This window comes from Haliaeetus leucocephalus, unplaced genomic scaffold (assembly GCF_000737465.1).
Source record: "Haliaeetus leucocephalus isolate CR32 unplaced genomic scaffold, Haliaeetus_leucocephalus-4.0 Scaffold93, whole genome shotgun sequence".
Taxonomy (NCBI): domain Eukaryota; kingdom Metazoa; phylum Chordata; class Aves; order Accipitriformes; family Accipitridae; genus Haliaeetus; species Haliaeetus leucocephalus.
In genome coordinates, this window is record NW_010972529.1 from 2837644 (window position 1) to 2849679 (window position 12036).

Genomic DNA, 12036 nt, shown 5'->3' on the forward strand with positions numbered 1-12036 from the left:
TGCATGTGTTAAGTGTGTGCAATTTAATGTTTGATTTTTCCTTATTTGTAAATAACGGAGTTCAAGGGATGGTGATTCCTGCTTCTCAAGTCCTAATTCTGAGTTTAAATCCTAATCAATGAAGATTCAAAATTACCGTATACCAAGACCCTCTATAGTAAGGTAGAAAAGTAGTTGTAAAAACCAGTAATAAACTAGAATATTTTGATATGAGATGTATTATAGCTTGAATCTGCATATAGCTGTCTATTTTCCAGATACAGACTGCAAGACTGAGAACAGAGCATTTCATTCAGGGTTGGCTGTGCTTGTGTCATTGCTGCTCATGTGATAGATACCACTACTGCTGCAGTTGATCTGGGACAGCAGGGGCTCTGCAGCATTGCTGCTTCTGAAGTCGTAGATTGGAAAGCTTGCAGAGACACTGCACAGACACACAGAAATAATTATTGTATACTTCCTCTGTGTGGACATGCCAAATGGTTGAAAATGAGTGCAGTGTCTGCTTGTTATGGCTCTTCAGTGACATATCTATGCAAAATACTGGGAAGCAGCTGATCTTTTGGTTTTTTTCTGTGGTTTTAACATGTAGGTTGCTTTCTGCCCTGTGATGGGGAAAATCCTCAAAAGGATTTTATTTATTTATTGAAAGATATACTCTAGAAAGGAATAGAAATTGTTTTGATCCAACTATAATTTGTTAATCTGGAACTGAAGGCTTTTTTCATAGTTGAAGCATTGTTTAGCTACCCTTCAGATATGCTTGCTGTCAAAGGACAGCATGCTTGCTTATGTTTTCCATAAGCAATTTTAAGACCACAGTCTTCCTAAACACTGGTTATTAAATCTGTGCGTTCTTTTGTGCTTGCAGTAACTGTTTGCGGACTGCTTCACTGAAGTGATAAAAAATTTTCTTTGTCCATTTAAAGCACAGAGGTAAACAGTTACTTGGGTCACATCTGTGATTTTTGTTTACAATTTTAAAAAGAAAATTGTCTGATAATTTCTGTGGACAATTCTCAATGTTAAAGTAACATCGATTTTGTAAGTATAGAATGTTCAGTGTACAAAGTTGCATGGTCCAGCTGGAAGGAAACTTGTCACAGACCAACTTGTTTGGTTGGTTTTTTTCCTTTTTTGGGGGAAGGTGGGGCAGGAGAGCAGGCAGTGAGAGTCTGTATGTAATCAAACCGTTTCCTAGTTTGAGTTATCTTCCCCTTTCTTTAAGTACATCAAAGCATCCAAATCATTCAAGTTGCTAAAGATGCAACTGCTAAAACCACCCCAATTTTTGTTCTGACTGTTTACAGCAGGAATTTCTTCTTTGTTTCTTTTATCTATATTAAAATTCCTTTCTAGCGTTTCTGCGGTCAGTCTTGCATTTAGTTTTTAAGACACATATTGTCACTGACTGCCTGAGCCAGATTTCAAGCAGAATGCCAGCTCATAAATACCTGTCAGATCTGGGGTGCCTTAGCACCAGTTCTTCAGTGGCACATTGTGGAGAGACTGGATAGCGTGCTTTTGGAGCGACTGAGTAGCCTTTTATCGTTGTGAGAGTAGCAAGTTGAACATTACATTTGAATTCAAGCTGGCTTCAAAGCCTTGCTGTGCCAGGTGCTGAAGCTTACAGTAAAAGGAAGATCTAGAAACCAAATGTATGATCTAATTTAAGCTAAGATGTCATGAGTTGGTACAGCAAAGAACTGAAGGATTAAGGAAAAAGAATAGAAGGAAATGATAAAAAGAAAATGTGTCCACTTAGACTGATACAGCGTTTGGTGGCAGTTAAACTAATACACAACTCTGATTTGGAACAGTCAGAATTCAAACTCACGTGGGATGCACTTTGGAGAAAAATACTAAGGTGTTTAAATAAAAATGGCAATTGATTATGTGTTTATTTTGCACCTTTAATTTTAAACAATTTTTTTTTGCCTTTTGCCCATGTTCTCTGCTGTTCCAAATTGTTGGCAAAAACAGATACCAATTCCTGATTTTGCTTTACATTCTTTAGTGTAAGATGCTGTTTCTTTTTGCATGCACATGTCTGTGTGTGCAGGTGTGTGCGTGTGTTCCGTTTAACGTTTTCCATTGATGGAGCATACTTAGACCACTTGTTACTCTGAAACTGAATCTTGTTCTCTTCCCTGTGATGATTCTGCTTTTGAAATATACAGGAAAAGATCCTTAAGTTCAAGCAGAAGTAAGAATAAATCTGTACCAGTAATTCCAATCATATACATTATGATAGTATTCAAGATTTATATATACTTATTTCTGTTGTTATTGTTATTTTAATTGTGTAATAAAAAATGCAGAAGTAAATTGAAATAGCTCCACTAACCTCCTAATCGTCAGCTAATCTTGTAAACCTTTCAAAAATCTGTTTGAAAATATGATAAAAGAAGCAATATTCTGGATGGTCAGAGTTACTCTAGAAGATTAGGGGTATAATGAATAATATCAAGAGGTGAAATACTGTGCTTTTGAATCCAAATGTCTTTTAGTATCAGAGCTGACTACGTCTTACATGATTATGCTCAAGTATTACTTCAAGATTGCATCAAGACGTACAGAGTTTGTTTGCTTCTGCTAAGCATGTATGACTGGGTGGAAAAACCTATTTATATAATCATATATCAGGGATTGATTTTAAAAAAAAAAGAATCTCTCAGAGATTTCAGTTGCATTTTATGCTGGTATTTGAGCGCTGGCAGAGGAGAGGCCTCCAGAGAGGCTGTGGAGTCTCCATCCTTGAGATATTCAAAAGGTGTCTGGACACAGTCCTGGGCAGCCAGCTCTAGGTGGCCCTGCTGGAGCAGGGGAGTGGGGCCAGACAGCCTCCAGAAGTCCCTTCCAACCTCAGTCAGTCTGTGATTCTGTGTGGATCAGGGCAATCATCAAAGATGGCTAGCATCGTTCACAGGCCATGTTTCCAGGTACCATTGCGGTGGCTGAGTAGCAGTATCCTTGTTAGGTAGGCATTTCCCGTTTGAGCAGAGAAACCTCTAGTTGTGGGTAGGCTACTTGGAGAAGCACCCTTGGGGTCACAGTTGTTCAGTCTCAACACTCAGCAACTCAGTCTCATTTAGCTATTTGTGTGATAAATTAAGATGTTCACAAATTTTAAGTTTCTGAAAGTGGTTGTAAACTGCAGCCAGGCTGGGCCTTCTAAACAGACTATTCCTGGAGTTGAGCGCTTCCTCTGTGCAGGATACATGATCTCGTCATTGCTCTTTGACTCTTCTTTGAAGCCCTTCCAGTTCATCCAAGTCCTCCTGAACCGCTGCCCCTGCCGCTGGGCCTGGTATCCCAGGAAGGGCCTCACCTCTGCCACGCACCCAGGAGCCGTGCCTCCTTCTTGCCCGCAGCATGCTGCGGGGAGCTCATGGCTCACGTGGGCCGTCATCCGCTGCCCCAGCCGGCCCTTCCTGAAATGGTCTCCCTGTCCCACGTGAGCGGCCGGCACTTCCTGTGCGTTAGAGGCCTGGGGATGCGCCCGCCTGTGCCGGCCATGCCCAAAGGCCTCTTGGCTGATCTTCCTTCCACAGGCGGGAGGGGTGGCTGTGGTGGTGGCCTGTCCGCTTCTTTGCTTTAATGGTTTTTTCTCTGCTTTATCTTTGTTTTTCCCAGATTTGTTTCAAAATAATCCCCAATCTCCTGTTATGTAACACATTCTCAACTAGTTTGTTGTAACACTGTCACCATTGTATCATCAACACCTTTGTATGCAGACAGATCAAAATGCTCTTTCTTTTATTAAGCACATTTACATCTTAGTCCTAAATCCATGTGTCATCAGACTTGGTAGTGGTAAACATGAATGTAAACAAGATTACATTAAATTCTGAGTAGCCTGAGTGCTGAGGCTTTTTAGATTTCTGTTTCTGAAGTCAATTTATAAGAAAACTTAGTAATGAAAACAGATTTTAATGAAGATCTAGCTGTAATTTTTGATTGCCAGTTAAAATTTTTAGGTTACATTGACCTCTGTTTCTTCCACCACTTCTTTTAAAATATATTAAAGGAATTACTCTGCAGCAAGTTATGATAACATTGAAAGTTTGGATCTCCTGTAACCTTCTAGAGCTACTTGCTCTGACTCTCTAGAATGAGCTGTGCTCACTAGGGACACTATAAATAAATAAGAGGCTCATTTTTCTGTGCCACTAAGTAGGTCCCACTTCAATTCAGAGCAAATACCTTATGTAAGTCTGGTGAGGGGAACTTCCCTCAGCGCATACACGTTGCTGGCATTAACCTATTGGTAATGAAATTCAAGGCCTGTTTTCCCTTGTGCAGAGTGGACGGAGCTTTGTGTGAGCTGTCAAAAGAAATTAGGAGTTTAGTAACTGATGTAGAAACAGAAGAAGAGGCTTCTTTGTATTTCTTCATCCGTGTGTGCTTTTGACAAATACTGTTAACTACTTAGAATTTGGTCCACTATACTAACCAGAAGTTAAAATGGTGGGTTTGGGAAACATCAAAATAAAAATAATATATTAAGTTTTTCCCCTCTAACTTTATTGTTTCACTAAGGTTCTACGGTAATAGTTCGCTCTTACTCATTAGAAATTCACGTCAGGAAAGCAACTAAGTGTGTCTCTATTCTCACAGATCAGAATCCTATTCTCTATTGTTTTAAGGCTGTGTACGTGTTCCTGTGGATGTGTAAATTGCTTTGAGTTTTTTTCTTAGTTTCCTTTTTTAACATTCCAGTCCAACCATTGTGAAATTTTTTTTAGTTGTCTTCATTTAAGACATTTACTTCCTCTGTATGTGACAAGTGACACTTAACCCTGAGGAATGTTAAAATATCCCCGATAAGAACGCGTCAGTGACACTGTGCTAGATCAAGCGCATGGTTTGTGATGGCATCCAGTATTACGTAACCACGGGCTGTAATTATTCAGATGTGATGTCTGCGGATGTATGAACTTGGAAGAGTGCAGCATGACGATGCTAAAGGCAGCGTCCAAAGAAAATCAAATCTTTCTCTTGCATCTTGCTTGTTAGCTGTTGAGGCAGCTATGGTGCCTTGTGGTGTCATATATACACAGCAATTGAGGTATGAAATATCCCTGCCACCGTGACATCCTAATCCATTTTGGCAGTGCTGTGACAAGAGTTAAGAGCATGAACATGTGCACACCTGTTTGGTGGAACTGAGGGGACCCAAGGGAAAAGATGAAGAGATTGAAGAGGAAAGGGGAGCTTTCCTTGAATTTGCAACCTTGCTGTTTCAGTTTAGAGTTCAGTGTTTGAAGCACTGATGGAACAGGGGGAGCAGCAAGTTCCTCTGGAGCCGCTCTCTGCAAGTAGTGTAAATATGGCGGTATATTTGTAATGTGGACGATGACCATCAGCTCTGGTGACCTGCTGACAAAAAGAACGAAGTAAAGCTACAATCTTCCGAGTGCAGGAAACTTTCACTCCTAAGTTTTCAGTTGAGAAAGGGTTCACTTCAAGAAAGCCCACATGTGCTAGGTTAACATAGAGGGTTGCATCTGAAGCCCCTGTGCACACTTCAACCATCTGTTGTAGTGAGCTCTGAGGGTGCTGTTGAAGCTGGCAAAAATATATCAGATGGCTTCTGTGAAGTGCTTATTTAAAGCAAGAGGTATCTGATTAAAATGCTGTTTTGTAATAGAAGGGCAGGTTGATTTTCAATCTCTTTAGCATAAAGTGCATTGTTCAAGTAGTGTTTCTTTCTGTAGTCATTTCCTTGGCATTGTTATTGTACCTGGCCTTGTTTTGTGCATTAAGCCGTAAATATAGTTCAATTTTACAATTATAGTAGCCCCTTCCTGTCTCTTAATGAAAGTAAGAAGTTCTTCCCAAGTATTTCCAATCATGCTTTGATTATTTGCTGTTATTACCATGCCTGTAGACCAGGCCATGTTCATTCAAAGACTACTGATGTCAAATCTGAAAAGCCTGTACTGTTGTTTATTAGCGTCTTTTAAAGTTAGAAACTTCTACTTGAGCTGCAATTAAATAGCCTGCTTGCTTCACTTTTGCCACAGTTACATTTTAAACCTTCAGTCAGGGGAACGCCAGGAGGCACTGGCCCACTGGGATGCTGTGAGCTTGGGTGAGATACATGATCGAGGTGAATCCTTTTCCTTTGCAGCAGGGCTGTCGAGGTGCTTATGGTGGTTTTTGAAGCATTGGTTTTGGACTCCCAGAATTCACCCAATCTTGAACCAAGTCTCTTTAGTTGGGATTATGTTCCTTTTCTGCAGGGTGTTTTTGGATTGTCGCCAATTACTTATTTTTCATGAGGCTTGATCCTATTTCTGTTTTTCTTTTCCACTAGTAGGTATGAGTAGACTGTAGTTTTTAGTCCACCTAAATCCTCAGATCTGACATTCAGAAGTTGGTAAGGATTGCTTGAGGAAAGGCAAAGGAAAACTAGTATCTTCTGAGTTTGATATTAGGGCTGATAAATTGCCGATTTGAAAAATCAAAAGGAAGAGCAATAGCCTGTGTTAGCAACTACTGTGGTGCAATGACAGTTGGGAGTGCAAAGTGAAGCAACAGGGGCTGAGCATCCACGCTGGGCGTGCTTTGCAGGCTTTGCTTTGGTTAGCTCTAGTCTGGTGGCATGGACTAACCACCTGTTGGGTGTGCTCCAGGAGAACAAATTTCCTGTTAAGTTTTATCCATAAGGAATGCGGTTTGCGTGCTCTGAAATCCTTTCACAGCATGAACCGCAGTGTAGTGCAAGGCAATGTGCTCCCAGTGAATCGAAATGTACATGTAGAAGGTGACTGGGAGGTGGGTCTGCACAAAAGGTCAGTGGCTAAGACCTGTCCCTGGCAAAAGAGGCCAGATAAGCCATTACTGACAGCAAAATTAAAAAAGGGGAGTGGGATAAAGGGACTGAGGGAGATAAAAAGCCACATATGTGACTTGATCAAAGTTGTTGCTTGCCAATAAATTAGTCATCCAGTTTGCTAGTTGCATGATTGTGGGTGTAGAGGTGTATTGCAGTATTAAGAGCAGGTAGGATTTTGATCTCAGCAATTTAGGAAAGTTGGAAATAGGTTTATATTGGTGACGGTAAACCTAAATATGAGTAACTGATTCAACAGACTGTAATACTATGTAGACTGCAGTGGGAAAGAATTATGGTATTTGTTAAAATGATTGAGATAAACATAAAAGCATGCTATTAATTTTTTAGATGCGTGGAGATTAGGCCCACTATATGGAGTTTTGCAAGGGGAGCAATAGCCTAGACATCGAGGAGAGGGTATCTGAGTCAATTGTGAAACCTGTTTAGCTGATCTTTAGCTTAAGCAAGTATAACTGACCAAGTTATATTTTGACAGCCAGCTGTTACAACCATCATATGAGCTGGCAGCCACATGTTCTTACTGATGAACAAAGAACAACTTTCCAGGTAAGTGTACATACTCATACCATGAACTAAATACATTACACAGCAGAAAAGGGAGAAGATAGGGAAATGAGTATTGTATTGTGATACCCATGTTACAAACACGTGTAACAGTATTGCATGACCCAGCGTGCATACTTGCGATAACATTTGTCTTTTTTATACTTTTAATACTAGGTCTACCCTGAATTACAAATCACCAATGTTGTTGAAGCCAACCAGCCAGTTACAATCCAGAACTGGTGCAAGAAGGGGTGGAAGCAGTGCAATGGTCACCCGCATATCGTGGTTCCCTACAGGTGTTTGGGTGAGTGACTGAGTTTCAATCTTTTTTTTTCTGCCCTTTGGATTTTCAGTCACTTCATGAAAAAGATAGAGAATCTACATAACTATCTTTTACATCTTTGTATTATCATATTTTCTGAGGTGGGTTTTGTCCAATTGTTCAGTGTTTTGGAACTGCATTAACTAGACAGAAAATACTCCTGCTCTTCACAATACTATTTTCATGAGTGACTGCAAACCAGGATTCTGCTTACTTGTCATTATCTGTTCTCTCCCCTCTTTTCCTCCCATATAGACATGCATGTGTTCACACAGTTCACAGTTTACTTGTTCATAAGCTATCCATCGTTTCCTTAAATAAATACTCCCCCCCCCCCCCCCATTATTTTTTTAAATATGTAGTACTTGGTCTCTTATTATGAAAGACAATGGGAATCTGTTTTTATTGAAAGCAAGCAAAAGCTAGAATATAAATTCTGTTGTTTCTTTCTGCAGCTTTATTTTTGTAGCAGTTGCTTGCTATTCTCTCCTGTGTCCTTGGTGTTTTGAATCAATTCACCAATTTAAAAGGGAGGTTCAGTCCTTCGTATTTTGTTAACCTTTACTTCTGTCAGCGTTCAGAAAACAGAATCGTATTAATTTGTTGTTTTCATTAACATTCTAGGCGTAACATTTTCTTGAGATTATTCCATGAGCTATTTAAATATGTTGCTTTACCACTGCCATTTGAATTGTGATAAATTGGCTGCCTAGTTTCATGTTTAAATGCTGGAATTCAGAGTTGGAACTTGCTTTTTGTCCTGGTTTTGGCTGGGATAGAGTTAATTTTCTTCCTAGTAGCTGGTATAGTGTTATGTTTTGGGTTCAGTAGAGAACAATGTTGATAACACACCAATGTTGTCAGTTGTTGCTAAGTAGTGTTTATAGTAAGCCAAGGATTTTTCAGCTTCTCATGCCCAGCCAGTGAGAAGGCTGGAGGGGCACAAGAAGTTGGCACAGGATACAGCTGACCCAAACTGGTCAAAGGGATATTCCATACCATGTGATGTCATGCCCAGAATATAAACTGGGGGGAGTTGGCCAGGTATGTGGCAGATCGCTGCTCGGGAACTAACTGGGCATTGGTCAGCAAGTGGTGGGCAATTGCATTGTGCATCACTTGTTTTGTATATTCCAGTTCTTTCATTATTATTGTCATTTTTATTATTATTATCATTATTATTTTCTTCCTTTCTGTCCTATTAAACTGTTCTTATTTCAACCCACAAGTTTTACTTTTTTTTTTTTTTCCCCCCGATTCTCTGCCCCATCCCACTGGGTGGGGGCAAAGTGAGCAAGTGGCTGTGTGGTACTTAGTTGCTGGCTGGGGTTAAACCACTACACTTTTCTACCAAGCCAAGGCAGCTAAAATGTGTGGAAAGCAACTCAGGCTAGTTATTCCATGAAATAAATAATGAAAGAAATCCAGAAAATATGCAATCTTTGTAGAATTTTTGTTCATTTGTGTAGAATAGGTAAAACACATAGCACACCATCTGATGCCCAGGCAGTGAGTGTGCCAACTTAACAAAGATAGGACTGCAGAGTAACTAACAAGCATGGTACTACTATGATCAAAGGTGCCAAAAAACAGGTGCGCAAGATCTGTACTAAGAAATATCAGGGAAATTTTACTGTAAAGTTTCTAGATCTGACGTTTGTTTGTATGGATATGAAATAGGTGTTTCTAGACCTGCAGTATATCATTGTTGATACTACTGTAGGTAAGAATGTTTAGTTTATTCTGAGCAAAAGCGTTCAAGGAGAACCCAAATTCAAGACTTTTGGTCGGGGGAAGGACCTGCCTCTAGTAATATGAATCCTGACTGCGGGAAGGAACCTGCTACTTTGTGTGTTTTCCAGACTTCTAGGTGAGTTGAGTTGGTCACTTTCACCAAAAGTTTTAATGCTGAAAGGGACATGCTCTTCTACCCACTTGTTGCTGTGTTTACTTTAGTTTTCCATAGTCGAGATGAAAATACCAGCTATCGCTATACTTGCACAGCCAGATAAGCAACTTGTTAGAGGTGGGGCAGAACTGCAGTCTCACCTAGCTTCATCATGATATATTTCATCAGATTCCATGCAAAGTGCACTTGCACTAATTAGAGATGTGGCAGAAGAAGATCAGACTAGTGGAACTATAAAAATGTAATTTTTATTATTTATTGTATTGTCATCATAAGCAAAGCTCTGAATTATGATCAGGGAAATATTATGCTCAGGACTCTCTATACTTATGTAGATTTGGTCAGTGCCCTGAAGAACTTACAACCTAATTTAAGATAAAAGACAATGTCATCACAAGAGCAAATGAATATAAATTGGCCATGAATAAATTTAATCTGGAAATTATAAAGAAGTTTCTGCAAGAGTAAGGAGCTCCAACAGTCTTCTGGTAAAAGGAATAAGAAGTCTAGTAATTTAGAAGGAAGTTCATAGATTTATGAACAGGACTATATGCAGTTCCCTGCAGGAGTGAGGAACTGGACTTGGACTTTTAAGGCATCTTTCCTGAGTTGCAGTTTTGAATGAAAAATTTTCGAGAGTTGAATGTCTGCTATCTTAGGTAGCAAGGTAAGCTTTGCTTGCTGGAGACAAAAATTTTAAAAGACATTTAAGCACCTCATGCCCATTTAATGCTTTACCCTTAGCTCCTGTTTTAAAATTCTCCTATATGGTATCTTTTGTCTGATTTCCTTGTAATTGAGGCTTATGCACTTGTCTGCCAGTGTTTGTGTTTGTCATTCTCCTATCCTGCCATTCATCTTTTGACCCTGGCTGGAATAAAACTAATAGGAACAAAAGCTTTAGATACTGATGTTCCCAAGAGTTTACTGAGGGAAGGGTGGCCACACAATTACTTCCACTGGAGGAGAAATGGTGAACGTGGCCATTATCCGTCATTTCCTCTCTGCTTGTTGTGTAAGGTTAAAATTGGACTTTCTTCCATGTGGTGAAAGTGCATTACAGGAGGAGGCTGGAGGAATGGGTCACTTTCCCACATGTGAGGCTGGGAGTACAACCCATCATGGGAAGTCGGGCTTGCTTAGTACGCAGCAGCAGGATGTTTATCTGTTGCTAGTAGCTCACATTGTCCTCTCCTGTTGGCTTGCTGCCTTCATAGTGGTGAAGCTGGTCATGAGATGAACAGATCTCTGAAAAGAGCAGAACAGAAGTCTTGAAGGGAAAAAAAGAAAAGTGTCGTTTGGCATGTTTAACAGAGACTGTTCATTTACTTTTCCTGTTGGACACCTACCCTTTTAATTTATTATTTTGATTCTTCTGTAGTCTAAAAGTTGTGGTCAGATACCTTGAATACTCTTGCTGCTTTGTATGTAGACTGGAGACAGGGAGTTGATTGAATTCGGTCTGTCAGTTCCTCATAGCTTTGACAGATTATCTTTTTTTAATAATTTTATGCAATACCTTGTTGAGGTTTTGTGGTTTTTTTTATTTATTTATTTTGGTAGCTAATCTTGTAGCCTGCACAAGCAGCTCAGTATGAGGATACTGATTTTATTAATTATCACCATAAGCAGTATGACATCTGCCTCGGAGTACTTTTTCCTGAATCTTATTTGTTAAGGAGTCTTGAGAGCTGCCTTTTTTTTTTTTTTTCTTCTTTGTCTCCTGGTAATACTTCTTCAGTGTTAAAAGATAAATTTTTTAAAAGTTGGATCTTGCCTGTCAGCTCTGCATGTGCCTCAGCTATTCTTGGTGTGGTAGCTGCTAGCAGGCAATTTCAGAAGTCAAGCATCGGCAGTGCCTATTCCTCAGTACTGTTAGTGCAAGTAGACCACCATTAAATCTATTGACTCTGGTAAAATTAAGATGCCAAAAGAAAGTTTGGCAGTGAGCAGCTGATTGCAGAGTTGAGTCTGCTGTGAGAATCACTTTCAGTATCTTTAGTCAGCTTATGGTTTCTTCTATCTTGATATTTGTTTTCCACAGAGGTGAGAAACAATGAGTGACAGAAATGTGTCTGTGTTCAGGCTAGAGCATCTTCACGGTCCATTTGCCTCCCAGTCTTCAGCCAAGGCTTTGGGACACGTGGAGAGCATATCACTACAGCACTTGGCTACTGCAAGAGTTTTTTCTCTTTAAGGCGCGTGCATGATGGTAGTTACTGTAGCTATTTGTAGCAGTATACTTTAGTAATATCGATCAGATTTATTACATTACACAGCTTCATATTTTCTTAAGCAGATGCGACTAAAACATAAAAGCAGTAATTTAAATAAGGTGAAATGAAAGCGCCTTATTTGAGTCAGCCATGTGTCTTTGTAGTGACCACATAAAGA

At 39.8% G+C, this 12036-nt stretch overlaps 1 protein-coding gene across 3 annotated transcripts in view; it reads left to right on the forward strand.

Moving 5' to 3' along the window:
- The window catches only part of APP (amyloid beta (A4) precursor protein), a 232634-nt gene that overhangs the window by 67051 nt on the left and 153547 nt on the right, over positions 1–12036 (forward strand). For all 3 annotated transcript variants that reach the window (XM_010585305.1, XM_010585306.1, XM_010585307.1), the window contains exon 3: positions 7586–7715. In XM_010585305.1, the coding sequence (XP_010583607.1) occupies positions 7586–7715 (130 nt within the window). The remainder of the gene's footprint in view (positions 1–7585; positions 7716–12036) is intronic.